At 49.8% G+C, this 27,119-nt stretch overlaps 2 protein-coding genes across 2 annotated transcripts in view; both read right to left on the bottom strand.

Annotated features, from left to right (window-relative positions):
- Positions 1 to 14,342, bottom strand: part of DNM3 (dynamin 3) — a 175,350-nt gene extending 161,008 nt beyond the window's left edge. Inside the window, 3 exon segments of the mRNA XM_086617704.1 lie at positions 3,957 to 3,966; positions 13,923 to 14,006; positions 14,009 to 14,342. Of these exon segments, the coding sequence (XP_086473830.1) occupies positions 3,957 to 3,966; positions 13,923 to 14,006; positions 14,009 to 14,342 (428 nt within the window).
- A 6,839-nt stretch (positions 14,343 to 21,181) lies between these two features.
- METTL13 (methyltransferase 13, eEF1A N-terminus and K55) lies at positions 21,182 to 26,657 on the bottom strand. The gene is given in 10 exon segments (XM_086617575.1): positions 21,182 to 21,600; positions 22,104 to 22,235; positions 22,601 to 22,825; positions 22,828 to 23,139; positions 23,386 to 23,581; positions 24,201 to 24,400; positions 25,134 to 25,473; positions 25,475 to 25,524; positions 25,527 to 25,881; positions 26,505 to 26,657. Coding segments are annotated over 10 exon segments (2,238 nt in total). The 3' UTR covers positions 21,182 to 21,325.
- Between the last annotated feature and the right edge of the window lie 462 nt (positions 26,658 to 27,119).

Below are 27,119 nucleotides of genomic sequence, written 5' to 3'. Positions count from 1 at the left end.
GTTAGAAGAGGAAAAAATGACAAAAAATGAGAATAAAGAGGGGTTCATGTGGAGAGTTCAGGAGAAATCTCCCCCCCTCATTAACTGCTGAATAGGTATTTTACCTCTAAGAAAGAGGCATCGACCTCAGTCAATAAATCTGCCCCCACAGAGATAGGAAATGTTAAAAAAAAAAAAAAAAAATCAGCTTCAGCCACAAGGCAATGGCATCTGTGCACTTTCTCTGAGCAGCCCAAATCAGATGTTACAAATAAATATATTAACTCTACTTCTAGAAAAAGGCAGTTCTTAAAACACACACAGAAGCTTTAAGTCAAATCTGAGACATAACTTTCATTTTTTTAGGAAAAGCAACATAGTACCACATTACAATTCTAGCACCAAGGGAATCAGATGAAATAACTCTACAATTGCTTCTGCAGAAATGCCTACTTTGACATCCACAAGACAGGACGCAGGTCTTCTCCTCCTCCCCTTGATATGGAAAGCTTTCTACACAGGGTTTGTTAGTGGTGCCAAAAAAAAAACCCCACACACAACAGTGTATTAGAAATGAGTCCCCACACTCTCATTTTTCCCTAAAACATCTACCTAAATAAAATATTTCTTAAAGAAGGAGAAAAAAAAAGCTTCAGCAGCAAGAAAGTAATACGACTGAAGACAGCCGAGTCACATAGGTTCCTTCTGACCAAAAGGATGATGTCCCTCAATGTCCTGGTGGCACACTTAAACCTGTCCTTTAAAGAATGTTGAGATAGCTGCTTTTCCAACCCTTTTGGTCAGCATGTACAGATATGCTTAGTGAGAGCTGGGAGAAAAATCACATCAGAGTTGAAAGAGCTGCAAAGAAATCCATCTAGAAAAACAGACATGCCTGAGAATTTGTGCACCAAGACACCAACAAGGGAGAGAAAAGACTATCTTCTGCGGCTGGGGGAGCGAGCTTGCAAGTACCTGTGTGCACAACCACAACACCACTTAACAACAGCAAGGTGCAGGAAACAAGAGTGAAACACTGTGCAAGAACAAAGCTGGGAATGAAAGATTTGCTCCTTTAAAAGACATGCATCCTACATTAAGGATCAAGCTATTTTTACATGCTTATTCTCAGAACATTTTCAGCAAAAGGTAACTCAGCAATACCAGCTCAGCAGCAATGCTGCTGGGACAAGACAGTTTGGAGATGGGCAGCAAAGTCTCCCCAGTGCTGCCTAGTCAGTACTGAACACACCACAGGCAAATAAGATGCAAGATGCAAGTCTTCCAGAACATCACTTTGGTAACTCTTCAAACTTGGAATGCACTCATTTATTAGAATACCATTATACATTTTCAAGAGCAAAATATTTTCAGGATCAAATAATTTTTACCCTAAAAACTATAAAATTTCTCATATCTCACCCCACAACATTAAACTACACTGCCTTCACTCTCTAATACAGCTCATGTCCAGTATCAGAGATCTGGACAAGCGTGTCTACTAAAACCTTTGTGTACTGTGTAAAGGTAACAGATACTACTTTAAATTTGACTTGCTAAGACCCAGGTCTCAAAAACTGATGTCACAGGATGGTGAACGAAATTATCAGTGGCCATACCAACATCTTAGTAGTTTGTAATAACATGACAGTTAAGGGTCTGATCTTTGCTACAGTAGATAACTTTACTGAAAAAAAAAAAAGTTTTTTAACTGTAGAAAAAAAAAAGGAAAAGTTCATGGCTCTATGTTATCTTTCCTTTATCATACCACCCTCTCTGACTGATGCTTAGAAAGCAAATAAGCTGAAAAAGTAATTAGACAATTCGTTAATGGGAAGAGTCCCATGGAAGAGATGGAAACACCCTTTCAGTTTTCAGAAAGGACAGAAATCATAGTGAAATCGTGAAAGGCCAACTAGACAGGGGCTCCTTCAGGGAGGCTGTCTCATCATAATGCAGGACTATAGCTTACAAAGAAAAGAACATGTATCAAACAAATAAAATATAAACACAATGTGTTTGTGTAAAGAGTGATGATGCACCACCACTTAACCATGGTTTCAAAAGAGTAACTTAAATGTGCTTTACTTTGCCAGTATAGTACTGAGAAATGTTCTGCCCTTTGATCAGTTACATGGTCAGTATTATACAGGATAAATGGTGATTAATCTACATTAATACCAATATAAATAATTCACATAAAACATAGGGGGGGATCCAGGAAATCAAATAATGGAGGAAAAGGTCAATGATTACACAGTAAGTGCATTAATTAAAGAGCCAGGAGCAAGTAATACTGTGATAGTGATAAGTTGTAAAACAAATTAGAAGTCCTTCCAAAGAAAAAGCCTCCAGATTTTTCACAAACAGCAGAAACAAGACAGGCTCAGCATAAAAGCCATAATTCTTGTACAGAGGAGCCCAAATGACCCATCTATGTCTATTTCATTTTGCCAAACAACATTGGCAAAGTTACTTCCAAAAGTTTTTCCACTAACCTTGCCTCAAAAGCAGAAAGGCCATATTCCATGGGCTGCTCACATCAACACCGCTTCTGTGGTAGCATTCCACACAGGCCTTTACTCCCAAGATTTGCCAAGGACTGCAACGCAGCTCCAATTGCAATAGGAAGCAATTACGCCAGAAGTCAAGTTTTTCTGGGCTTTTTTCCAACACAGTGTCTATTTTTTTCTAGAACTCCAGCCTGGCACACTGGGAGCACTGGTAGCACTTGTGGTTTGCACTGGCTGCTGAATGGCCAAACGTCGTGCAAAAGAACACAGTTTCACAGTGAACACCTACATGTGCACCTCCCGGTGCTGTGACAAATGTACACTGTACAGAAGCACTACAAAAGGCTGCCATTTTTCTTGCATTTTTCACGTTTAGCCTCAAAGCATAACAAAAAAAACAAAACAGGGGAAAGCATGGTCCAGTGTAAGCATACAGAAAGAGACATCAATAATTTCAAACTTCTTTCCTCAGGTTCACTTTTTAAAACCCATAAACCAAAACCAGTCTATTTATAACTGAAGACTCTTAATGCTGAAAACACACATCTGAAGACCTATTTTGGCAGACGTGTTCATTCTCTCTCACCTGCTTTTGCTCCCGTGCTCACCAGCAGTAGATCCTTCCTGCAATTTTGTTCATTACAAAGCAAGGTATGCCCATGTGATGGAAAATGCACTTTGTATTTAAGCAGGCAGAGGCTTTCTTAGGAATTAAATTCGTAATGTCAGGTGAAGTACTTTCTCAGAGAAGGCTTGACATCACTGACAGTAGACATCACTGTATTTATTCTTCCTGAGTGGCTTTGGAAGCACAATTCCTCTACCCTCCAAACGACAGTACAAAGATCACCCCAGGACACATTTTCAAGAAGTCATAAAAGCTTTAAGGCACTACCTCTGTTGTGCTTTGATGTTCTCAACCACATACCTTTTTTTTTTTTTCAGTAATACAGTAGTAAACATCACTTTCTACATCACTCTGATGTTTGGCTACACATGCTCTTCCTTGTTAGCTTGAAGTATAGAGACTAATTCCTATTATCAGTCATCACTTGATCCCTCACCTCCTTTCATTAGTTACAGAAAAGTAAATGCTTTTTGTTTTGGCACAATGTCTGTCAATCAAGAGAGTCTCCCACAGCTTTGTTCAATGGCTGCAAAATCTCAGTCTAACATAATGGGGCTTACGTAAAGATGTACAAAATAATTAATCCTCTTCACTGAAGACCAATGATACCTATCTTAACGAGGCCTACTAAGCAAGCTAAACGCATTAAGAAGCTGTGGATTTTCAATGATCCCAGATACATTAGCTCCTAAAGCTCAATACCAGGCTTTCCAGGTTTTTTTTTGTAAGTCACACAGCATGGATACTGGCATCCTTATCATGACACTTAAAGCTTAGTTGAAGTTCTCTAATGAAGTTTGGTCTCAGTTTGCAGTAACCATTCTTTCAAGGTAAACCTTCCTTCAACTGAGAGATCATTTCATTACCTGAATCAAAACAGGAGTCGTAACTACACATTGCAGCCCACATGGTTTCGGCATATCTTTAGGAGTGAGAAACTGAATATCCAGACATCCTGGGGCTGATAACTATCTCATCCTTTCAAGTAGGGTGGATAAACCTGGTGTCTTTGAGAAGCCATTTTCCAACTCAGTGGCTGGTCCTTCATCACCATTGCTGAACTACTGGAACTGAACAGCCAAAGCAGAGACTCCCCAGTTGTCCTATCCATCACTTTCAGGGAAGTACAGAAGTTGAATCAAGAATAATGAAAAAAATTTTTCAACTCTTGAACAGCACTACAACCTAGGAGCCTAAAATGTCTCTTTGGGTCTCCCTTCCCGCACTCCTTTATGGAGTTGAGATCAACTACACAAAAATCCAGAGGGGAACGGTACAAAAAAATCCACCCAAACAGACCTAAGCATGGGAATATGGTGAGCGTTGACTCTAAAGGTGAGAAAAAAGGTATTTTTGAAAAGCTCTTGAACTTCAGATATGGTGGCAAGGGATTTCGTTCACACTAGCTGGGCACCTCCATAACAACTAAGTTCAGTGACAATGCTTAGGCACCACTGAGGCGAGAAAGCAAAGCTTGAGGTTTCCTCTTCATGCAGAAGACTGGAGACAGAGCAGGCTTAAAAACCACCGTCATTACACTTCTCTTATATCTAGAAGATATTTTCTTTAAGTAACAGCAGCACTTCTACTCAACAAGCAGCCAGAAATCATTACATCTCTCCCATTAAAGTAAACATTATAGGGCTATGAGAATCAGTGCCAAAAATTACTCCAGTCCCAGTGGTGAAATTTTCCATTAAACATGGCTGGAGTCAACAGTTCTCCAAAGCAGGGGACATTTGAACAGGAGTCTAAGAAAGCACAGACCATTACTAGTACCCCAAATCTGATGTCATATTTTGACAGCAGTGAGTGCCTCACACTCTGCATTTCTGCACAGAAAATGGCAAGCCTGTTCACTGAAGCAAGGAAAGAAAACGCACTTCCTAGTATTGAAAAAAAATATATTTTATGTGATAGAAAGTTTTAAAGTCTCAATAATGTTCATAGGACTGAAAACTTGCCAGGCAAACCCCCAAAAGTGGTAAGATGAACAGTGCTCTGTTTGCAGTGACTATGCTCGAGCTGTAGGCTTGCTGTATTACCAGATTGGGAAGCTGCCCATGTGCAACGTCGTCGGCAAGCCACTGTATGCACCATGCATCTGTCCTCCCTGGCAGGCATCCAAAACTTTGCTGCATCATCCTAATTCCATTTGTGAAAATGCCCTCTTTCTCTTTTAAGATTTTACAAAAGCTTCTGCTATTTCCTGCCCAACGGTGCTCTCCATTAATTCCAAGCAGAGGGTGGGAGGGGAAGAAATCACAAAACACACAAAAAAAGCCTCAACAATTCTCAGAATTTTTGTGTCAGAAAGAATAAAGCAGGCTTTACAGGGCAACTGTATTCTCCCTAATCAGATATGTTTGCTCTTAGGAAAGGACTAATTTGCATAGGATGTTGGTGCATAAAAGTCCATCCATTCTCAGGATGAATACTAATGCAGCAAGATTTTGTATCTCAATACAAGAAATGAACAACAAAAAGTCTTTACTCACTTTAAATTATTATCACTGCTCTAAATAGTTGTTGGGGTTTTTTTTATCACTTACAGCTGCCAAATACTATTACCAATGTTTCTTTAGAAAAGATTTGAGTAAAACGTTTTCCTCTGTAATATAATCAGATATAAACAGAAGAAAATGCTGATTGCAAGAATCAGAAAGAAAACAACATGTCCCAAACACTGCAGGCGTATCAGCCACACGAAGCTAACTACTATATAATTACTTGTGTTTAGCAAATAATTCACCTCTGGATACTCTGTCATGGCAAAACTTTTAGATATTGCAAATTTCAGTGCCCTCATCAAACACCCAGACAAAATAAGCTCCTGCCCTTCCTCCCAGATCACACTGTCCTGAGCTCAGATCCATCAACACAGACTTTTTAAACAGCAGTATAGCACACAATCAGTTATGCCACGTCCTACTCAAGTCCAAAAGACTTTGCCTCTTCAGAAGCATTGTGAAAAGACATTTCTCTCTTTTGTGGGGGACAAGGTGTCAAACTGTACAATTACCTTTCTTGGGACAATACAAGTCATTTCAGATTATTTTGCAGAGCTGGAATGTAACTGGATTCAATTCTTCTACTCTCTCCAGAACGTATACACAACAGAAACTGCAGTGTAGAGACAGCCTGGATTTATAGACAGAAAGACAACTACAGAAGGAAGGGGGAAAGGAGTATGTTTCCAAAACAAGTGATCCAAGTCTCTCAAACAACTGCTATTCTATAGCCATTTTATCCTTTCTCACCTGCCCATTTAGCCTGCTTTGAGCCTGTAGTATGTGCAAATGAATATATTTTCCATTATAATGTAAAGTCTGTTTTAACTAAATATTGAGATTTAATATCAGCCATGATCTCCCATCTCTCTGCTCACCAGAAAATGAATTAGTATCATGAGAAAATGTTATACTAAAAGTCTGACCAAAACAGTGTTTTACGCTGCTACTTCCCAGAACACTAACAATAACGCTGGAGGTCTCAGCCCAGATTCCTAAGGTTTTCCAGCCCATTTCCCAGATCTGACAGACATTGGAGATCTTCTGTCAACATTTGTTTAGCACCTGAACAAACTAACAGGTGAGCATGCAAGGGCACAGCACTGCCTCTGATGGATTATGCTAAAATTTCTTCAGCAGCTTCCAGCTTGGCTGCTGAATAGATCTGGAGCAGGTACCATTTCATCCGCTGTCGTGTGGCAGAGGCCAGAGATGCCTTACAGTCGTTCCCGTGCTTGCCGTGCACAGCCCTGCCTGTTCTCCGCAGGCGAGTTACACACAGGCCACTTTGGATCATCTGCCATAGCTAAGCACCACGGATTGCATGTGCACATTTTTAGGCACCTGCACTGTAGAGAGTAAACAACATACCGAGTACTTAAGGTTACTCTAGCTTTGATTATGTCATCTATGAGGGTGGAAACCGAGCTGTATTACAGCAAATTGTAAATCTCCTGCATATCTGAAGAATGAAACTTTGGTGATTTTGCACGGGAAGTAGGATGCAGAAATACCATGCTAGGTATTGAACTAAAAGCATAACTTCCACGTACAAATTGTAAAAGCTGACATAATCGCTAGACACTTTGGTTGAAAACCTCTCTTATCTACAGCTACCGTCTCCTTTGCATCCCAGAGGCTATCAGAGACAACAGTACTTGGCAGTACATCAAAGCCCAGCATGCAGTTAAACGGGATTTCGCTCCTCTCTAGTTCAATAATGCTGCCTTGTTCATCTCAATGCAACTTGCTGAAGAAAAAGATGCAAGGTCACAGTTAAATAATGCTCATTTCCTGTTCTCAGCATATTTACACTACAGGCTTTACACTGCAGACACACAGCATTAAAAGGATTCCCAGTAACCCGTTACACATGAGCACAGCAAACAAGGGGAGCTCGCAGGCTTCTATTTACTAGGTCTTATTCTGAAATGCATTGTTTAAAAATAAAATAAAACAACAGAAAAAGCAAAAATGGCTTCTGCCCCTCTGTGCTTGCAATCTAGGCAGATATTGTTTAAGAAACCCATGAATACTTGAAAGAATTTCATCAGTTTGCTCACTGATCAACTGACGGATAGCAAATCACAAACACCATCTCTCTCTGACTAAGCTATGAGAGGTACAAACTAAACACCAGCAAGGGTCCCTTTTTGGGAAGAAGAAACGCTGCTACCTCTCAGCTGTTGGAAGCAGGATCCAATACTCAGTTTTGGTGCCATATGGATATCTAAAGCATCCATTACACAAAGCAGAGAAACACACAGCAGCAAGTTTCAGACTACAGTCACAGTTATCCCACACTGATTTTAAGATTATATGCTAACTTCTTCCTTTACAAATAGAAGCAACTTAAAAACAAAGGAATAAAAATTCAAATCCTAAATACAGTTCAGAGAGAGTAAAGATTCAAAGCATATACATGTGGATACCAATGCAGGTAATGCTGAAAAATCAATTTAAGGTCATACAGTAAATCAGTGGCAGAGAACCATGTGTTTACTTCTATTTCTCTGCTGCAACCAGTAGCAGCATCACTCCCTGTGTTTACAGGTGAATGTCCAAACAATCATGTTGTTAGCACCTATTTATCTAAACTGGAAAGCCTTGTTTTCTATTTCATCTACAAAGGCTTGAAACATTAGCAGGAGCAATGCCCATAAAGAAGCAGCAGGATTTATAAAGATATACAAGAGCCTAGAGAGTCAGACAATCTGTTCAATTTTCAGAAATGTCTCTGTATTAAAAATCAGGAAAGTTTAGATAAAGTTAAGTGGATACCTATGGTCTGGGGAAAAAAAAAAAAAAAGAAAAAACCACCACCACACAAACCTCTCACTACATGACCTTTAAAAACGATTAGAGGTGCGCAGTCACGTTCAGTACCTCGATGGATTGAACTTCCAGTAACAACTGCCACTGAACTTGTAGCACTGATTTCTCAGAAGGCACTCAAGACCAGACTGGGGTTTTTTGAGGGTTGCTTTTTGCAGGGTTTTGAGGTTTTTCTGAAATCTACATCTCAGACTTCAAATACTAAGCTTGTGTTCACTAAACCACTACAATACCCTAATCATATATAGTATGCCAAAGACTCTATGTACATGTGTTCTCGCAGGTACAGCTCACAAAAGCATTAAGTATTACTTACTGATTTAGCATCTCTGCAAATTGCTTGATATGCTGAATTTGCATGCCAGAATATAGGTCAGGACTCCCTACACTATGCCTCATTACGGAATACAACTTTTCTTAAAATAGAATAAATCTTTTAATTGGTAAAATTTAAATGCCAGAAATAAGAGACAAGGATCCTCAAAACAGTTTTAGAGGAAAACTTTTACTTTGCATGTAGAGAAAGAAAAAAAATCAGCATATCTGTTTGCACATCTGTTTTTAACTACACATTTGCTTTACTTTGCATATATCAATTCTCAAGACTTGATATAAAAGTGAACTTAAAATCCACATTGGAGTTACATTTAAGGACAAAAGTAGGTCATCTATATCCCATTTAAACGGCCAAGTTTGTCCTTCGACCTCTAAATGTGAAAACGTATTTGGAGAAGAAACCTAAATGAACCACTGTCTCATCTGCTGCTGTTTCTGCTTAATGGAATAGCCAGAAACAATTCTTGCTTTCAGCGCACCAGAGTATTCTGCTAACTAGACTAATACACTCAATACAGCTGTACAATGGCTTAATTAGTCAGGAAAAGGAGTGGTTGATTCTCATTTCCAGAAGATCCTTAAGATTAAAAAAAGAATACACAGCACCACATTTCAGTTTGTATCTCTGACTGTTTAGCTTTTCCACACCTCTTTCACAAGAGAGAAGAATTTTCTGTAAAAAAGTTTTTCTGTCTATGACTAGCAACTAAAATAATAAAATATCTGCAGCAATTTTAACTGTATCACCCCCAGGAAGCAAGCAATCTAAGTATGTGTCTACTTTCTTTGCAGAAATTCTCTGCTTCAACAGCCGGATTTAAAGTCCTTTCTTTTCCTCTAATGACTCAACACAGCCTTTTCACAACCGCCATCTCAAGGAAAAAGAATGAGCTGAGTGCACAAGGAATCGTAATTTGAAAAAAAAATACAATAATAGTACATATGTCATAATACATAGCTCTACAACATGCAGTGGCCGTAAGACTATCAAAAGCATCTCAGATGAAAAAGCTGTAAAGCTGTGTTACAAAACCAGACCGCAGGCTCTTAAAACGAAAGTGCTTGCTTGATTATGACTGACAGGCTTGCAATCAGGAGTTCAAATCTCTTATAAAACAATTATTTGGCCACATGCAGTTTGGATTATATTAAGCAGGGAAGGAAGCAAAGAGCTTTCAGCTTTAAAATCTAATTATTAATTTCTCGCTCTTTGTAAGAATAAAATAAGGTTCTGATTCAAACCTGGAGAAAGAGGCCCTGACAAGGTAGCCTGCCCTCTGTGCCTTTAGTTACATTAAAAGTCCATTTGGATATATGAAATAATAGAAAATGCTTTCTCTATTCCAAATACAGTTTCCAGGGATTGCTTCCTGCCATTAGTTTACTTTTAAGTAACTCTATCATGACCAAAAGCAAGATGCTTAAAAAGCACAAACATCATGTAAGACCGTGGTACTGTACTCATCTGCAGCAAAGAAGTAAGAGCAGGTGAAGTGCCTATCTCCCACTGGCATTCTGCTGGAATTAGACATTTGACTCCTCTTTGCGCTTTTGAATCTCTCTCCCACCAACTTCTACCAGGAGATCGCACTACACCCTTTGCTTCAAACGTACTTTAAGGGCACATTTACTTCTGTTACAAAGAGAGGTAGGTAAGAAGAATACTTGCTCTTCAGACAATATCGTTTCCTCAAACAAGTGCCATGAGCTCCAGTTAGGAACACAGGAAGGTCTAATTCGTAAATGGGAATGACTGTTGTCCTCGGATGCTCTCTGGAATCTCTGTTTCCATCTAAATATAACCAAAATCCTGAGAGGAAATCCTCCAAACACAGTCCTTGACTACCAAAAGAAGCAGCCTCTTTACACACAAGAGGAGCGACAAGTGAAGAGCAAACTCTCCAAACACCCTAGCGGATGAAAATCCAAACAGTAACGATAACAGCTATGTCGGGAGATTTGACACCACCCCACTCCAGCCTTGTTCCAAGCCAATCTACAACGACACATAAGTAGTTCCGGGTGTCACACAACTCCTGGAGCAGGTAAACACACAGAATTCGTCCTCATGCAACATCAGCACGATGCAGATCAAACATGCCATCTAATCCCAACATATTCACTGACTGTTGTTAGTAATTAAGGATGCCATGTGCACCTACAAGGCTTGGTGCTGCCCTAGGGACAGTGATGGATGCATGTCATTCAGCAGCTCCAGAAACAAACAGGACTTGAATCCCGCTTCCAGAACCACCTGTTAGCCCACAGAACTACATCAGAGCCAGATCCCTCACAACCCTTCCGAAAAATTACAGCAATGCATAAACTCGATGGTGAGTAATGCAGTATAGCCCAACATGTTTCCTGGGCAGTTAGGCTCCACAACGAAACTTCAACTCTGATACCACCTGCAAGCTAAAAAATAGGTTTCCTTTGTCCAAGCAGACAAAAAAAAAGGTCATCCTTGTACAACCAAAGACCCAGTGAAAGACTGAAACAGCCACAACAGTCTAGCGGCTACAGGCAGCAGAGAATAACAATCCAATCCCAGAGTTCAGAAGAACCTTACTAACCCCACTAGAGCTCCATTAACAAATACTCTGGTTACCAACGAACAGCATGTTTGTAGCAAGATGCTGTCCTCTACATGGAGGACAGCGTGCCTTCCTCTCATCAATTACAGCTGTTCCTGAAGAGAGCAGATCTTGAATGCCTCTCTGAAGGCTCAGAGTTGAAAATCTACTAATAATAACGATGCATGTGGTAAAAAAAACCCAACCCAACAACAACAAAAAACTTCAACACTAAAAACCCCACAAAAAAAAACAAAACCAAAAAACCCCAACAAAAAACCATAGGAATTAATGCTCAAACTTCAGAGCAATGCTGGGACTATTTTATTTTGATGTGAATTTCAAAGCTGTGTTACTATTAGTTAATGTTCGCCCTGTGGTTAATTGCACACATCATGCAACGCACCACTAACAAAAAGAAATAACTCCAACATCTCTAGAACGAGATGTGCTACCTCCATAAGCCATATTAAGACAGATGTGCATGTAATAAACTTCTTGTTTGCAGAGAGCAGCTTCATTATGCCGTAAAAACAGGAATGTCCTGTGGCTTACTAAAAAGAGCCATAAACTGTTTTGCCCACCAATCTGACACGCAAAACGCTCTCCCAATCTCCTGGATGTTTATTAATCTGGTTCCAAGGGTTCACAACCAAGTTCTCACATCTTAGCAAGTACACATCTGCTGACCACTCATACTCACTCAGTTTGGAGGAAAGGCACGAGTAGAACACAGTTGCTTGAGTCTCACAGAATAGGTTTGAAGTAATGCATTTTAATGTCATATTTGCAATAGGCTCCAAGCTTGCAAGTAGGGAGGGTACTACAGATCAGCTGCTACTATATCCCAAGAAGTTACTGCACAAAACAACGATGTGGAACTCTGAAACTGGGTTGAAAGAACCCAAATTCCAGATCTCGTGTGACAGAGATGCCTTGGTACCGGAGTCTATAAGCTCTTCTCTGAAGAGACCCTCTTGCAGTGTCCACAAGCTGCATAGTGCATAATTATATAGGTGTAAAAAGTCATGGCCCTTAGCTTTTCTTCATAATCCTTCCTAGAAACGTCCATATCTCACTTATACAAGTTCCAGTTCCTTGTCTAAATGGCCCAGATTAGCACCACCTGCTCATTTTCACCTTTTGCTCCATCCAGGTGAACCCGGGCACAGCAGGGGCTGTGCTTGGAGGAGCAGCTACACCTGCGAATCAGACGGAGCAGATCCCCCTAGCAGGGGAGCGATAACAAGCATCCGGGAGCAGCAACCTCTTCCATCAGCACAGCTGAATCCAACGAAAGAATCAGCCCACAGCCCGCCACACAGCCCCAATCCCAGGTGGGTGCCACCCCAGACGAGCCTTTGACACAGAAACCAAAATATCCTTATTGACAAGGCAGATGAGGATGCCTTTGCTCCCCAGCACATGTGCTTTGCACACCTTCACGGATACGCAGATCAAAAAGTCAAAAGGTTACAAAACCACTTGTTAAAGACTAAAGAAAATTCTAACAATTTGATGGCCAACAGCGATTTCTGAGGACCTCACTTGTACTTTTAAACTCGAGAGACTGGCAGTACTGCTAACATCAGTAGTTAGCTAGAAAGATCTGATGTTTAACACAGTAAGAGTAAATTCTGAAGTGGAGATAAAAAACGACTGTACAGTATTTTTGTACTGTATGTCAAGAGGCGTTACAGTTTGACACGTGGCCAGGTTGTACAGAGACACAGCATTTAATATTACCTTTAATGAAGATCTCCACACATCAAAGTTCCCCCATCACTGACATCCAACAGTACTTTTGATCCTATATGCAGGAAAACGACTGCAGCTACACGCTCAGAAAACACCACCCCGCTCCAGAAGCCCGCGCGCTCTTTGCGGCAAACGCAGCAGAAACTTTATGAAACAGCACGTGAAGTTCATGTTTACCTCCAGAGACCTTCAGAGGCATAGTCTGTCCGTCGAAAGGGACACCTGAATCGTCACACCAAGCTTCCCCTTCCTTCTTTCAGCAATTTTAGAAAAGATGCAAATACCCACCACACACACGAGGACGGCGAGAATTGTCAGCAACGGTACGAGAACCACCAACCGACCAGACCCAGAAACCCCACCGTCATCAGCATTTGGGGGCTTTGAACACCTTTTTTTCCCCCCGACGGCGGTTTAACCCCCGCCAACCCCCAACCAGCCGCACGGACGCGCTCGCACCGGAGCCGCGGCGGCTTCCCCGCAGCGCGCAAAGCGAGGACGCTGCCGCGCCATGGCCCGCCGCGCCGCCCCCCGCGCACCGGGGAGCGCACCGAGCCCCCCGCACCGGCGTGGAGCCGCGAACACCCCCCCCACCCCCCCCGCCTCGTCCATCCCCGCTCGCCACCGGCCTCCCTCCGCCGCCGCGGGGGCGCGGCGCTGCGGGGCGGGGGGTGCGCGCGCGGCGGGCCGTTGAGAGCGGCGGAGCAGAACCGTCGGAAAGGGCGCGCGCAGCCGGGGGGAGCGGAGCGCTGGCGGGGGCGCCGTGCCCACCGCCTCACCTTGGAGACGCAGTTCTCCAGCACGGAGCTTTTGCCGGCGCTCTGCCCGCCCACCACCGCAATCTGCGGCAGGTCGAGCAGGCAGCTCTGACCAGCGCCGCGAAGGCGTCCTGCAGCCGGTTGACGAGCGGGATGAGCCCTCCATCCCGCCGCGCCGTCCCCTCACCGCTGCCTCCGCCGCCGCTGACAGGTAACGCGGCCGGCGCACTGCGCACGCGTCGCCCCTCGCGCCTGTGGCGGGGTCTCCACAGAACGGCCACGCCCCCGGCCAGGGCGGCCCCGCCCCCGCCCGGTGCGGGCGGTACGGCTGAGCGCCGGCAGCCCGTGGCGGTGGGGTCCCCTCTGCCGTCACTGCGGTGGCAGCGGCCCCTCCGCGGTCCGGTGCTGCCAGAGCTTCCCGCTGCTGGTCGCCAGCAGCTCGCGGGGAGCATCCATGGGGCTTCCAGCAGCCTGGAGCCCCCCGCTCACCTACTGCCCACTCAGTCCCCTCCAGCGGCTGGGTGGGCTCGTCCCCACACGGGGACAAGCCAGCCTTGGCGCTGGGACCCTTGGGCATGAGGACCACAGTTCGCCCAGACACCGACCCATGGGACTGCCATGCTGCCCCCTCTTCCCTGAGAGCCTTAACTCCAACTGATCACCCCGTCCCGCTACCGGAGAGGGCTGCAGTGTCCTGCACAAGCCCCTGGCGCAGGGCTGTGCCCGGCTGTGCCATCCTTTGGCACCCAGTGGAGATTTGCATGCACTCGTCCTCTACGACTTTGGCACCAAACTGGGAAAAGGGCCAAACTGGGAGCACATGGAGGAGCTGGGTCCTGTTTGCCAGCACAGGACCTGGCAGACAGCTGGCTTCAGCACTTCCCAATCTGCCGAGCAGGGTATTTTGGAGCAGCCGCAGTGGATGAACTCCTGCCGGCTCTTGCCCGTGATGGGAACAGGAGCAGCGGGAACCACGATCCATCCCTGCAGCACATGAGGCGCCCTGGCAAACAGCACTGACCCTCAGCCATGGGCAGGAGCGCTGCCAGGGTCAGACATGCGTTCAACCGGAACCGTGGCAGTGCAGGCCCGAGAAGCTGGGTCCGGCAGTGCTGGCAGCAGGTGGGTGGTTCGGGAACAGGCTGGGAAGTGACAACGAGGTCCGAGCCACGTCATTGCAGTGGGTTCAATTAAAAATGCATACTGAGGCTGAGCTAAAAGCACAGGCGAACAACAGAGATGAGATTTATCTGTGATTACTGGCAGCAGTCACAACACAAAAATATCCAAAACAGAGGCTTTGGAGTCCTGCAGCGATAAGTTTTCTTCCGTATTAAACCCGACACCGGCCTCGCTCAGCGTGAAAAGCAAAACAAAGGGAACTGCGAACATCCCGCAGGCTGACAGATACTAACGATCTGGAGGATTATCAAAACTTCTTGGCCAGAGAAGCACAAAAAATAAATACAAAAAAATTACTCACTACAACAGGCTGACTTCTACCCCTGCAAACAAGTGAACAGTTTTGCTTTAGCTCCGGCTAAGAAGTTTTTAATCGGCATAACGCAGAGACGGCTTCTCTAGCAGCAGCTTCACTGATGTGGTTAGATCACCTCCCCAGCATCACAGCCTCTGGGAGAAGCCTCGTGAGCATTTCTATCTAGATGAGGCCTGGGGGTTATTGATATAATTATGCCAATTAGCAGCACGATTAATTTTTTTTTCCCCACTCCTGAGCAAGCGGGCTATGCCAGGAGGCACTAGAGTAACTGCTTGGCCTTCCTCCAGTTCATGGGTTTCTACAGAGGCTGGAAGTCGGGAAGAACAGTATCGTGTTCCGGCCAAATCCGCCCCGTCTGAGCATCAGAGCATTTTGTGCTGCCCCAGTAATTAAGATCAGTAGGAGAGCAGCCTGGCGACAGGATCACATCTCCACAAGAGACAAACAAAGATTAAAACAGGCAGGATGCTCCAGGAGCAACGCTACGCACACCTTCAAATTGATGACCTAGGGAACTGTCCTTTCCATTAGGTCTTCAAACTACATCATTGTTTACTTCCACAGTTTGAAAAAAGAAAAATATCTATGAGTAGGAAAAGTTTGAGTTATTTTCCCACATCTGGAAAGCTTCCAAATGAACCTTTTTTTCCTGTTGAAGGTGAGTTAAAGCCACTAAGTGACCACACTCACTCTGCTACTCCATCACTTACAAAAACCTGCTCTCCCCCCAAAAAAAGCCCCAAGCAACCCAGTATAGATTTCCCACCTCCTGGAAAAAGCAGGAACATTTTCATTATGCATGCCCATGTCATCACAAGGGCCCTCGTTTTTCCAACAGCTCCAACAGAGCAGTGAAGAAGAGAGGAAGGGCACTCAAGTGTATCTTCAGGTCCCTGCTTTTTCTGACTGACTTCTCCAAGCAGCTTGTTCCAAACCCCTGTGCGGAGCCCAGCCTTACTTTCTGAATTTGTTGAGATTCAGAGTGGCTAAATTAAAGGAAACGGGCAGTACTAGCAGAGACCATTACAAAGCTTCTTGTAATGAATAACCCTGGGGGAAAAAAAAAAAAAAAAAAAAGACCTAAACCAGCATCAGGGGGTTATCCAAGAGACTGTTTTTCTGGGGAGCACCAGGTGTGCGTTGCTCACCGATTCGCCACCTAAACATGCTCTGTTTTTACCCAGCACTCAGTCATGCCCCATTATATTTATCATTTCCTTTTGCCACGTGCCAGGCTCGAAAAGGAGAGAAGACCTTCACCAACCACCTCTCCCTGGCACGGTGGGAAGGATGCCCTGCTCCCCAGGGTGGCATGCTGGCACCACAGTGTCCGTCAGCGTGGTCTGCTCACTTCCAGATGTCACCGGCTCCAGCACAGCCTGCCTGGGGCCCCCAGCCATGCCAAAGCCTCCAGTGCAGTTCAGATCAAGCCTACAGCAAGTTTGTCCTGCCCTGACTTCCAGAAAAATCTAAGGCAGAAATAGTCTATTTCAGGGCGCAGCTGTAGCATTCGATCCCACAAACTTACTCACAGACACTTCTCCCTAGCCAGGCAGTGTGATGTTAAAACCGAGGACATTTGGATCAGGTCCCCAGGCTGCTTTATAAACACACACCAGTGTGATTGCCCTCATAGAATATGGGTTATATATAAACTACGAGAGAGGAGATTTGCAGATGCCTGCAGCAAAGAGCCAGGCACGCTCCCCTGCCAGGAGAGCCGGCAGGACCCCGGGGGGAGCAGAGCACAGAGGAGGTTGCGTCCTCCCCGCAGGAAACATTTAGAAGAGGCAGGCTCCTTCACACATGATCTTCTCTCCAGAGACCTTCTTCACCTCCTTCTCAATTCAGATACAAACCTAGAGTCTTGCAGAGCTTTTCAAGCAGCTGATGGGCACGAAGCAGGAGGAGATGTGGGCAAGGAGCCCTCTGCACGGATTTGCTCCCAGGTTCTCAGCAGCACCTGACTCCGCATTGCTGGCATGAAGGTGCCACTCAGCATTATGGCTGCGTATCTGCCAGGAGAAGAGCTCAGACCTTGAAGCTGCAAAAGACAGAATTAAAGCCAGCAAAAGCAAGCCACAGCGGCTGCAGAGCTGTGATTAGAAGTAGCGGCTGCGGCATTTCCCACGGTAAAGAGGAGGTGCTCTCTGCCTCTCCCCTGCAGCCCGTGGCACTGCTGACTGACAGATCTCAGGATAGTGACACCCTGATCCCTGTCCCTTCCAGCGTGGTGGACTCTCTCCTGCCCTATGACCTCCAGCTGGATCCTTTAGTTGGGTGCATCCAGTTGCAGGGTAGAAAAAGGCCACAGTGCTGCACTGGAGCCCACAGAGATGTTTCCCTGCAGCCCTGAGCACCCCAAGAAAGAGCCGTACTCGCTCGCTGCAGCCTGGCAGCACGCCTGCTCCCTTGGTCACAAAGCCAGGCAAGCCAAGTACTTCCCCAAGGGAAGATTTCATGGACAGAACACTTCCCAGGCACTTCTACCCTCCGGGATGTGGCTATTGCAGCCCTTGCTGTGCTGTGACCCTGCCATGACCAGGCAGCAGCAACATCCCCAGCCAGTGGGGCCAGGCTCACCCTGGCAGAGCTCTTCCCAGCTGGAGGGAATCAGCCTCAGCACTCAGTCTCTGGAGCTTTTATTACTGCAAAATCTCTCCCAGCTGCCTGACATACTTTTAGCCAGTGACAGCATGTCCCCCGTCCACCTCAACCCTCCTCCTGAGAGCCCAGCCACTTCCAGTCCTTCCGCAGAGCAGGGATCCGGGCTGTCACACCTAAGGAGGTTACACCATGTGGAGTATATGCATGGCACTCCAACGCTGCCTGCCTCATAGTGTCACTATCCTGCCAGCTGCCTGGCCACAGAGCAACCCTGGGCCAAAGCATCCCCACCTCTCTGGACCACGAAACTCACGGCTGACCCATCAGCTCCCACTTCCTCGCTCACTGGAGCAGCAGCAGGACATGGATGCGATGCTCCAAGAGTGATTCAGACTGGACCAAACTAAAGCATTCCCAGCTGGCTGCAGCCTCACACCTGAGCCATGTGATAATTTACGTGGCCACCTCTTTTCATGCTGGGAAATCCAAAAAGTAATAAAGTCAACATCTCAAAGCCAGCGGAGGTTGCTAAGTGACAGTGGTGCTTGTTTCTATCCCACCACTTACAGCGTGCCTACACTGCAAAGGAAGGAAGTGAGAAGTAAGGGATGTAAACATGAGTATATTGCCAAAACACTCAACAGAAACACAGTTGCCAAACATATACATTAGCTGCCTGTTTTGGCTGCCAGGAGAGAAATATTTACTACACATCAATTATTCCAGTCTCGGAGCATTTTACCTGCAGAGGAGGATTTCAGGTATTTGCAGCACTCATGAATCTGCCAATTTTCCAGCTAAAATGTATTTCCAGGCCAAACTTGTAAGGCTGTCAGAAGCTGCAAGCGCAGCTGCAATGAACTGAGATTTCGTCCTTACGTTGTTTCTAATAGATGGCTTTTGTTTTTCCACCAGGATGTGGCGTTACGCAGCGATTAGGAAGCACAACAGAAAGGCAGGACTGGACAAGGGAGGGATGAACACAGCCTTTGTACGAGCTCCTGGGGAAGAAAGGAGACGGTTTCGGTAAAATAAAGAGCACGCACAGAAACCTATGTCATTGGAATTATGTCGAGAACTGAAAACTAAGTTAAAAATAGACTAAATGCAGCACTGCTGATCCAATTGAGAAATTTGCCATTGCTAAGCTGGATGCATAATGGATATCTTTCAAAAAAAAGTGCTCATCACAGAGGAGCTTTAGAAACTAACTGCATGGGGCAGGCAGACTTCCAACCAGCTTGAGCTCCAGCCTCGTCTTCCCCGTTGACCAGTGACCACATGCTGTCCCAAGCACACTACGGCGCAGAGGAGCGACCGGGCAGTGGGCAAGGTAGGGAGGGCACATGCCCACGCTGCTGTCCTTCAGCTGAGGCAGGGAGCAGGCCAGCCCTGCTGTCCAGCACCAGGGAACCATCAAAAGCACTCATTTAAAAAGCATCTGCTCCCTCTGCGTAGAAGCAGGCCAGCCCAGGGAGAAAGTAGGGCACTGATTTGTCCCTCTGTGTGGCGGGAACCAAGGCAGGGAGAACCGGAGAAGGGATCTGAACAAAGTAGTTTCCAAAGCAGAACCTGCTGGCAAATTAAGATTAAAATATAACGACAGCCGCTGATCAGAGGGATGTGCCGTTCAGCACAGCTCCTGTAGTGACTCCTGGGCACAAACAGCCCCGCGTCCTGCATCAACACAGTGGCTGTGGTCCCCATCAGTGCAGGGGCGAGAGCCCTTGGGGTGTTCTTTCCATGGCTCCCACAGGGCTGGGGAACTGCACACCCTTGGGCTCACATTCCCTCGCTCAGCTTTCCAAAGGAAGGAGGATTTTCCGCAGGTGAAGGAGGGCTGGGTCCTGCTGCGGAAGGACCAGACCATGGAGTGGCAGCCCACCAACACCCCGGCAGGACAGTCAGCGGTGAGGCTGCCCAGTAAGACGCACTGGCAGGTGCTTGAGCTCCAAAGCAAGCAATGTGGCTCCAGCAGCAATGCCAAGATGTGGCTGCTGTTGTCTCCACGCCAATACCCAGGTCAGATCCCACCTGGAGCTGCTTCTGGTGGGTCGTTGTCACTCCTGGGCTGCGGAAGAGCGGCTGGGAGGGTTTGCTTTGGGAAGCAGCTGACAAAATTATATTGTTGCTCAGGGTGCCAGCAGCAGAAGGGAGCATGGGGTGAGGGTGTGAGGTCAGTGGTGAAGCACTGTGGTGCCTGAACAGCTTATCCCTCGGACTCCAATGTGCCTTAGTGTCTGCAAGCCACTTTGGTCCTATGGCTCAAACCCATTTTGGTACCGGCTGTTGCAAGGGGGAAAGGAAAGCCCCTCCCAAATGACTTCTCATGAACAAGGGACTGCTGACAGGTCAGCTCCTCTGCAACCAGCCAGGACCCATGGGTCAGCTCTTCAGCTAAACCTCGCAGGGAGGAACCAGGGTTTGAAACCCTCAGGAGAGACAAAATAAGCCGCCTAGGCAGGAATGGGGTGCCATGGGAACACCCCAATGGGTGTTTTCCTGCTGCCTTTCACCCCGCAGGAAGGCTGACCTGCACCAGCTGGGTGAGCGGGTCAGTGTGTCCAGGGGCCCAAGCACAGGGCTGGGTCCCTGCTGGCCCAGGGGGCATGGGGAAGAAGGGCTGGGGACCCCAGGGGTGACAGGTCCCAGTGTACAGTGGTGATGGCTGGAGAAACAAAGAGGAGGAGCAGCCATGTGGCAGGGTCCAGTTTGGGAAAGGAGTGGAAAGGGGGCAGTAGGGTACAAGGGGAGCTGCCTGCGCCCAGGACGTGCCCTTGAGGAGTGGAGATGACCATACCTTTTCCAGGGGTTCTGGGCACTCCAGAAATAAGCCTGGCAAAGCACTGTGGGCCTCACAGCATCCCTGAGCACTTTATTTTCACCGCTCAGCCCACCCACACACATCTGCGACCACGTTTGGGGCGGCACTGGGGCTTTGCACAGACACCTCTGACCAGGGACGCTGGAGACACAGGTAGAGGCAGCATCAGAGGGAAGGAGCTTTGCTGGAGGGGAAGGTCAGAGCGATGTTTTTCCCACAACAGGAAAGCAACAGAGACGAAGCCAAACACGCAGTCCTGCCAGACCCACAGCACCTTCTGCCCCTCACCACCCCAATGCTGCCCGGCCCCCCCAGTCCCAGACACCTCCCCAGGGAGCCACGCTGTGGGGAGTGCCTCTCCACACCAGTCCCGTCCTCCAGGCAGACTCAGGCCACCACCAGCCCCCCAGGGGTGGCAATCCCAGCCACTGGCACCCCTCCACTGTGGGGCTGCAGACCCACATGGAGACACCTCTCTTGTTCAAGTAGCATCAAGGCCCCTCTCAGAGGATCTTGACAGCCTGCAGCATGTCCGCCAGCACGTATGAGCTGTCCCAGGGGTGCCCAGGCTGCCGCAGGGCCTCCTCCAGCGCCCGGGCACGTGCCCTCAGCTCTGTGGGGTCCCGCTGGCCCTCGGGGCTGGGCTGGCAGAACAGGATCTCATTGACCTCCCCTTCAATGCGGCGTGTGTAGAGCAGTGGGAAGACCTCCCTGAGGGTGGCCAGGACAGACTCCTTCAGCCGGGCGTCACGGCACACCAAGTTGAGCACGAAGACTCCTGCAGCAGAGCAAGAGGGGTAGGAGTTCAGACCAGCTCGCACACACCACCCTGCTCCCTGCCTCCCTGCGGGAACACAGCTGAATCGGTGCTGCCCTGGTGCAAACAGCTCCTCTGCAGCACACGGAGTACCGGCACCCCCCCCAGTGCCCTTGGCCCAGCTCCACCTCCCTGCTACCACACGGGTTGTAGGCTGCCATGCGATCTGTTCCCAGATACCACCTACACCCTCTGCCTTCCCACAACCTTTCTTCACCCCCTGGGGATGTCTCAGCCTGCCTGGCACAGCAGCATCGCGGGCCACCCACTACACCCTGCTCCCTGCTATCACAACGCCCACTGAAACACTCAGATCTGGGACCCGCCAGGAGCGGCAGATGCCACACGGAAACCCTGGCCGCGGCCACTATTCTCCAGGATGAAAAACAGCGTCCCCATTACCCAAACCCCACACAGGACCAGCCAGCCCAGCCACAGGGACGCCACCGGATTTCCCCTCCTACCTTCTGGCTTGAGGATGGTTTTAACTTTCCGCAGAAAGGGCTTTTCCACGAAGGCTGGGGGCGGGCAGCTCATCCCCACCGTGAGGTCTTTGCTGTCCACGTCAAACATGACAGCGTCATACTGGGCTGGGGCTGCAGGAGGGAGTGCAGACTTGTTATCCCGTGGGACAGAGATGAGCCATGTACGGTGAGGAGGGAACAAATGAGGTGGTCAAAACACCTCCTCTGCCATGTTACAGACACTACTCTCTCCCAGGGTTTCTCTTTCCAAATGAAACTCATGGCAGCAGCCCTCAGCACTGTGGGAGGCAGCAAATCTAAGGTGTCCTGCATACATTGGCAAGGACAGGCCTGTAAGCTGCAGAGACCTGGTGAGGCTGGAGCTCATGACACGTGGCAGGAGATAGTGTGGGATGGGAAGTGGCCCAGGACTTTGGTCCTCAGCATGTCACCCACTGGGCTCCATGGGGCACCCAGGATGCTCCATGAGACAGTACCTTCAGCTGCCAGCTTGGCCACGTAGTCCAGGCCATCGGAGACGTGCACTCGCATCCGGTCACCTTGGGAGAAGCCGAACCAGCGCGTGGCCACCTCCAGCATGGAGGGGTCAATCTCCACCACGGCCACGTGGGCCTGTGAGAAGTAGTCATGGACAAAGAGGGGCAGGCTGCCCCCGCCAAGCCCCACCACCAGCACCGCCAGCGGGGCTCCTGCCAATGGAGAGTGCTTGGGTGAGCTGCTAGGACAGCCATGCTCACATCACCCATCCCAACCCCCTGCCCAGACTGCTTTGGGAAGGGCACATGGGGTGCCCAGGCCAGGAAAGACCTTTCCCAAGCACGGGGACATCCACACGACTGCCCCAGGCACAGCCTCCCACCACCAACCTAGTCACCTGGGAGAGGGTCAGGGCCCCCCAGCAGGCAGAGCCCTGCGACCATGGCCTTGTGGTGCTCACAGCACAGGTAGCTCCTGTCGATGGTCGCAGGTGGCTCAGTGAGGCTGGGCTTCTTGTCCTTCCTCCGTTTCTTCTGGCCTAAACAACAGGAGGCATTGGCTGGTAAAACAAGGCAGCAGGCAGACAGGGCTGCTTTCTGGCGATCAGCCACCGCCAGCTCCTGTCCCCCTACGGAGCAGGCAGCAGAGCACGAAAACACTTCCAGAGCTGCCCAGGACATGGCAGGCAGGTCCCAGTGGGACTTTTCCTTCCATATCAGTCTCACTCTCTGACCCTCCAAAAAGTCACCCTTGGCCCCTGCCCCTTCCCGGCTGCTCCACATACCTGGGAGAGGTACAGAGGCCAGGAGCCGAGCCTCCGACTGCACCACGTTCCTGTTGCGGAGGAAGATGAGGCGTCGGAAGTAGCAGGTGCCGTCCCCCTTCACGTCCTCCACAACATATTCCCCGCTCAGGGGGCTGGTGTCGCAGTGCCGCACCGTCCGCACCCCGATGTCCCCTCCCACAGACAGGAAGGGCACCTGCAGGGAGGACAGGGAACAGTGCAAGAAAGGAAAGGCTACAGGAACAGACCAGACCCTGGCACTCCTGCTGTCCTGACTGTGGCTAAAGAGCTGGGACAAAGCGGATACGTTGCGGGAGCAGCAGGATGTGCTGTAGGCAGCCACAGGGCAGTTGGGGATCAGTGTGTGGGACACCAGGTTCCCACCCATACACGTATGTTGGGGACAGGGAGCAAACACCCCAAGACCTCTTGCAAGGGCTGAGGTTTGGGGAGCTGGGCAGGAAGGAGGAGATAGAAGGGACAGGAGAAGTTAAAGCCAAGATTAAGAAGGGGCTGGGTGCTCCCAGGGTTTCGGGATGCCTAGCTTTCTTCAGATGTTGGGTTTTGGAGCGCAATGATTTCACAGTGAATCCTGCCACACAGGCACCCAAAATCCTGCCTCCAAGCAAAGGCAGCCTGCTGGAGGGAAAACCAAGAGGAGCTGTATCTGAGGCCAGCCTCCTCCCTCTCAAGGCAGTCAGGTTACACGTTGCAGCTCGGTCTCCCTCGGAGAAGAGGGACTTGCTGCTGGCAGAGAGACAGCCTGGCCCTGGTTTCAGGGAAGCTGAGCAAGAGGGCCAGGCATCAGGGCTCACCTGCTGCCGGGCAGGGAGGCCCGGCGGGGCCAGCTCCATCACCTTCCCTGACAGTTCTGCCTGGATGCCTGCCATGCCCTCGTAGTGCTGCTCCCTGTGCAGGGCCACGGTGACCAGGCGCCTGAAGCCCGCGCTGGTGGCCAGCTGCCTCCGCCCTTCCTCCGTTCCAAAGAGCCACTCGGTTTCTCTGCCCTGCGGGACTGCAGAAGGGGTTGCCATCAGCCTTAGGCAGTCCTGGTTCCGAAGTGACCACCCTGGCCCCAAGAGGGGAGCCACAGAGAATGGTAAAACATCACAAAGAGGTACCACTGCATGCCTGCAGCCGTGCTCTGCAACATCCAGAGAGCCAGGACCTTCCCTGTTTTGGGCAGGCTCATACGGGAGGCTGGAAAAGCCATGTCTCATAAGAAGTGGGCATCCAACAGCATCATGACCCATCTCCAGGCTGTGCTAAGCTCCAGCTTTGCGGGCACGCAGGGAGGGAACAGCGCTGCTGGCAGAGCAAGGTGCTTGCGAGGTGCAAGCACAAAAGCGAAGTGCAGCCCTGAGCAGCACGGCCCTGGTCCATGAAGACCAGTGACGCCTTTCCAGCTGCATCCGCTGCGCCCCAGCTCTGTGCAGTGGTGCACTACAGCGGCTGTCACTGGCACCGAGGCAGGAATCACCACCTTCGAGGCAGGAATCACCACCTTCGAGGCAGGGCAGGCAGCATCCCTCTGCTGCCATACCAGTATCTGCTCAGCCAGCAAGCTCTGTGCCAGATCTCTGCTTGCACCACCAGACAAACACGTGTCCCACCACAAAACCAAGGTGAAAACATCAACCCAACCCCACACAGGTGCCTTATTTCCCTCTCAAGCCCAGATTTTAGCAAGGGCAGGACAGCTGGCCAGCTCCTGACCAGAGCACCATCTCATTGCAGGCTGTACTCACTGATGAAGATGGCGAAGTGATTGTCCCGGGAAGGTTTCACTGAAGGGCTGTCAACCACATGCAGCGTGTAGCGAGGCCTCCCGCTCTCTCTGTCACACAGATCCAGGGAAACCTGCTCCCCACAGGGGGTTTTGCTCAGCTGGCTGCAGAGCAGGGCGTAATGCTGCCTGTCCTTCACCGCTGCCACCAGCCGCTCTGCGCTCTCCACCCGCATCGGCTTGTCCTGTTCCTCAGGGCAGATCTCCAAGATCTGTGGTGCCGAGCCGGGGATCTTCCTGAACTTTGTCATGACATAGACAAAAACAGGTAGGACAAACTGCTGCTTGTCCCCGCTGCTGGCCAACCTGATGGACACGCACGACCCAGCCTTCCTTGCAGAAGTATTCCACTGCTTCTTCAGCACGTGGGCTTGAGCCAAGGAGACGCAGAGATAACGCCCTCCTACCTGCAAGACCCGGCTGATCTCAGCAAACATCTTGTCCACTTTGGCTAGAGTGGCCTCCTCTTCATCAGTGAGGATGGCGTCCAGCGTGCCTTTGTCCAGGACCACCTGGAAGTGGGCATCAGAGAAGTCCATCTGAAGCATGTCCATCAGCAGGTAGCTCATTTTTGGCCTCTTGCTCCCACTCCGCTCTTGCATCTGGCGGATCACAGCATCGCTGATGTCGATGTTCACGATGTCCTCGCACACGCCCATGTCGTACATCTGCTCGCTCAGCTCCGAGTTCCCACAGCCCACCACCAGAACCTGGGGGGCGGCACAAGAGCAGTGCGATGGTGAGGACACCTTGGAGACGTGTCCCAAAGCGTTTTACGAGCAATATCAGCCACGGCCACGAGCCCTCTGTGAAACCACACCCGCAGCACCGACAAATCCACTATCTGGGACCCTCAGATAACTTTCCATATAGAAAAGCGACGTGGGCACAGAAGCGACGCATCAGTTACACCGCTTTTGGGGACGATCCGGGTGCTTTAACCCCCGGAGCTCCTCGTCCCACGGCAACTCGTGGGTCTCTCCCGTTCCCTTGCCACGGCACACCGGGAGCTCCGCATCGCCTGTGTCAGCGCACGACACAGCAGCTTAAGCCGGGACGCGGAGGCACGGAGCCCGGGAGGCGGCGGACACGAGGGAGGCTCGGCCCGGGCACACGGGGGAGGCTCGGCCCGGGCACACGGGGGAGGCTCGGCCCGGGCACACGGGGGAGGCTCGGCCCGGGCACACGGGGGAGGCTCGGCCCGGGCACACGGGGGAGGCTCGGCCCGGGCACACGGGGGAGGCTCGGCCCGGGCACACGGGGGAGGCTCGGCCCGGGCACACGGGGGAGGCTCGGCCCGGGCACAGGGCGCTGGGAACCGGACAAGGCTCACCTTGTCGCGGGGCCGGACGTACTTGCGCAGGACGGGACAGAGCTCCGGGAAGGCCCCGTACCACTCGAAGGGCCGCTGCCCGCGCTGCCGGAAGAACCGCTCCCAGTAGCGGGCCGAGCCGAACTCCGCGGGGCTCCGCGGCAGCAGCTCCATGGCCGGGCGGGATCCGCCCGGCGGCCGCTCCCGCCGCACGTGCCCCCGCGCCCGGCGCGCCGCGCGCTGACCGCATCGGCGTGCGCAGCGCGCCCATTGGACGCGGCGGCCCCGCAGCCGATTGGCTGCCTCTCCCCCACGGCCGCTTCCCATTGGCTCGCCGCTCCGCGCCCGCCGGTCCCGCGGGCAGCCCCGGGGCTCGGTGCTCTGCGCTCCCCGCGCCTCTGCCGGGACCCCGGGCGGAAAGGGCGGCAGGGACTGCCCGGGCAGCCCCGGGCCGGAGCCCTCCCAGACCCTGCAAGCTTCCCGTGAGGCGCAAACGCGCAGCCTAGGGAATCTAGACCAGGCGCTCCAGGAGCAACAAAACCAGCGCGGAGAAGGAGGTGCCAGTGGCTTCAGAAGGAGCAGCTTTAATGGCAGCCCGCGGCAGAGCACGGCTCTCCCGGGGCAGCTGCAACACGG

Source organism: Tauraco erythrolophus, chromosome 10 (genome assembly GCF_009769465.1).
Source record: "Tauraco erythrolophus isolate bTauEry1 chromosome 10, bTauEry1.pri, whole genome shotgun sequence".
NCBI lineage: Eukaryota > Metazoa > Chordata > Aves > Musophagiformes > Musophagidae > Tauraco > Tauraco erythrolophus.
This window is presented reverse-complemented; position numbering and strand designations above follow the sequence as displayed.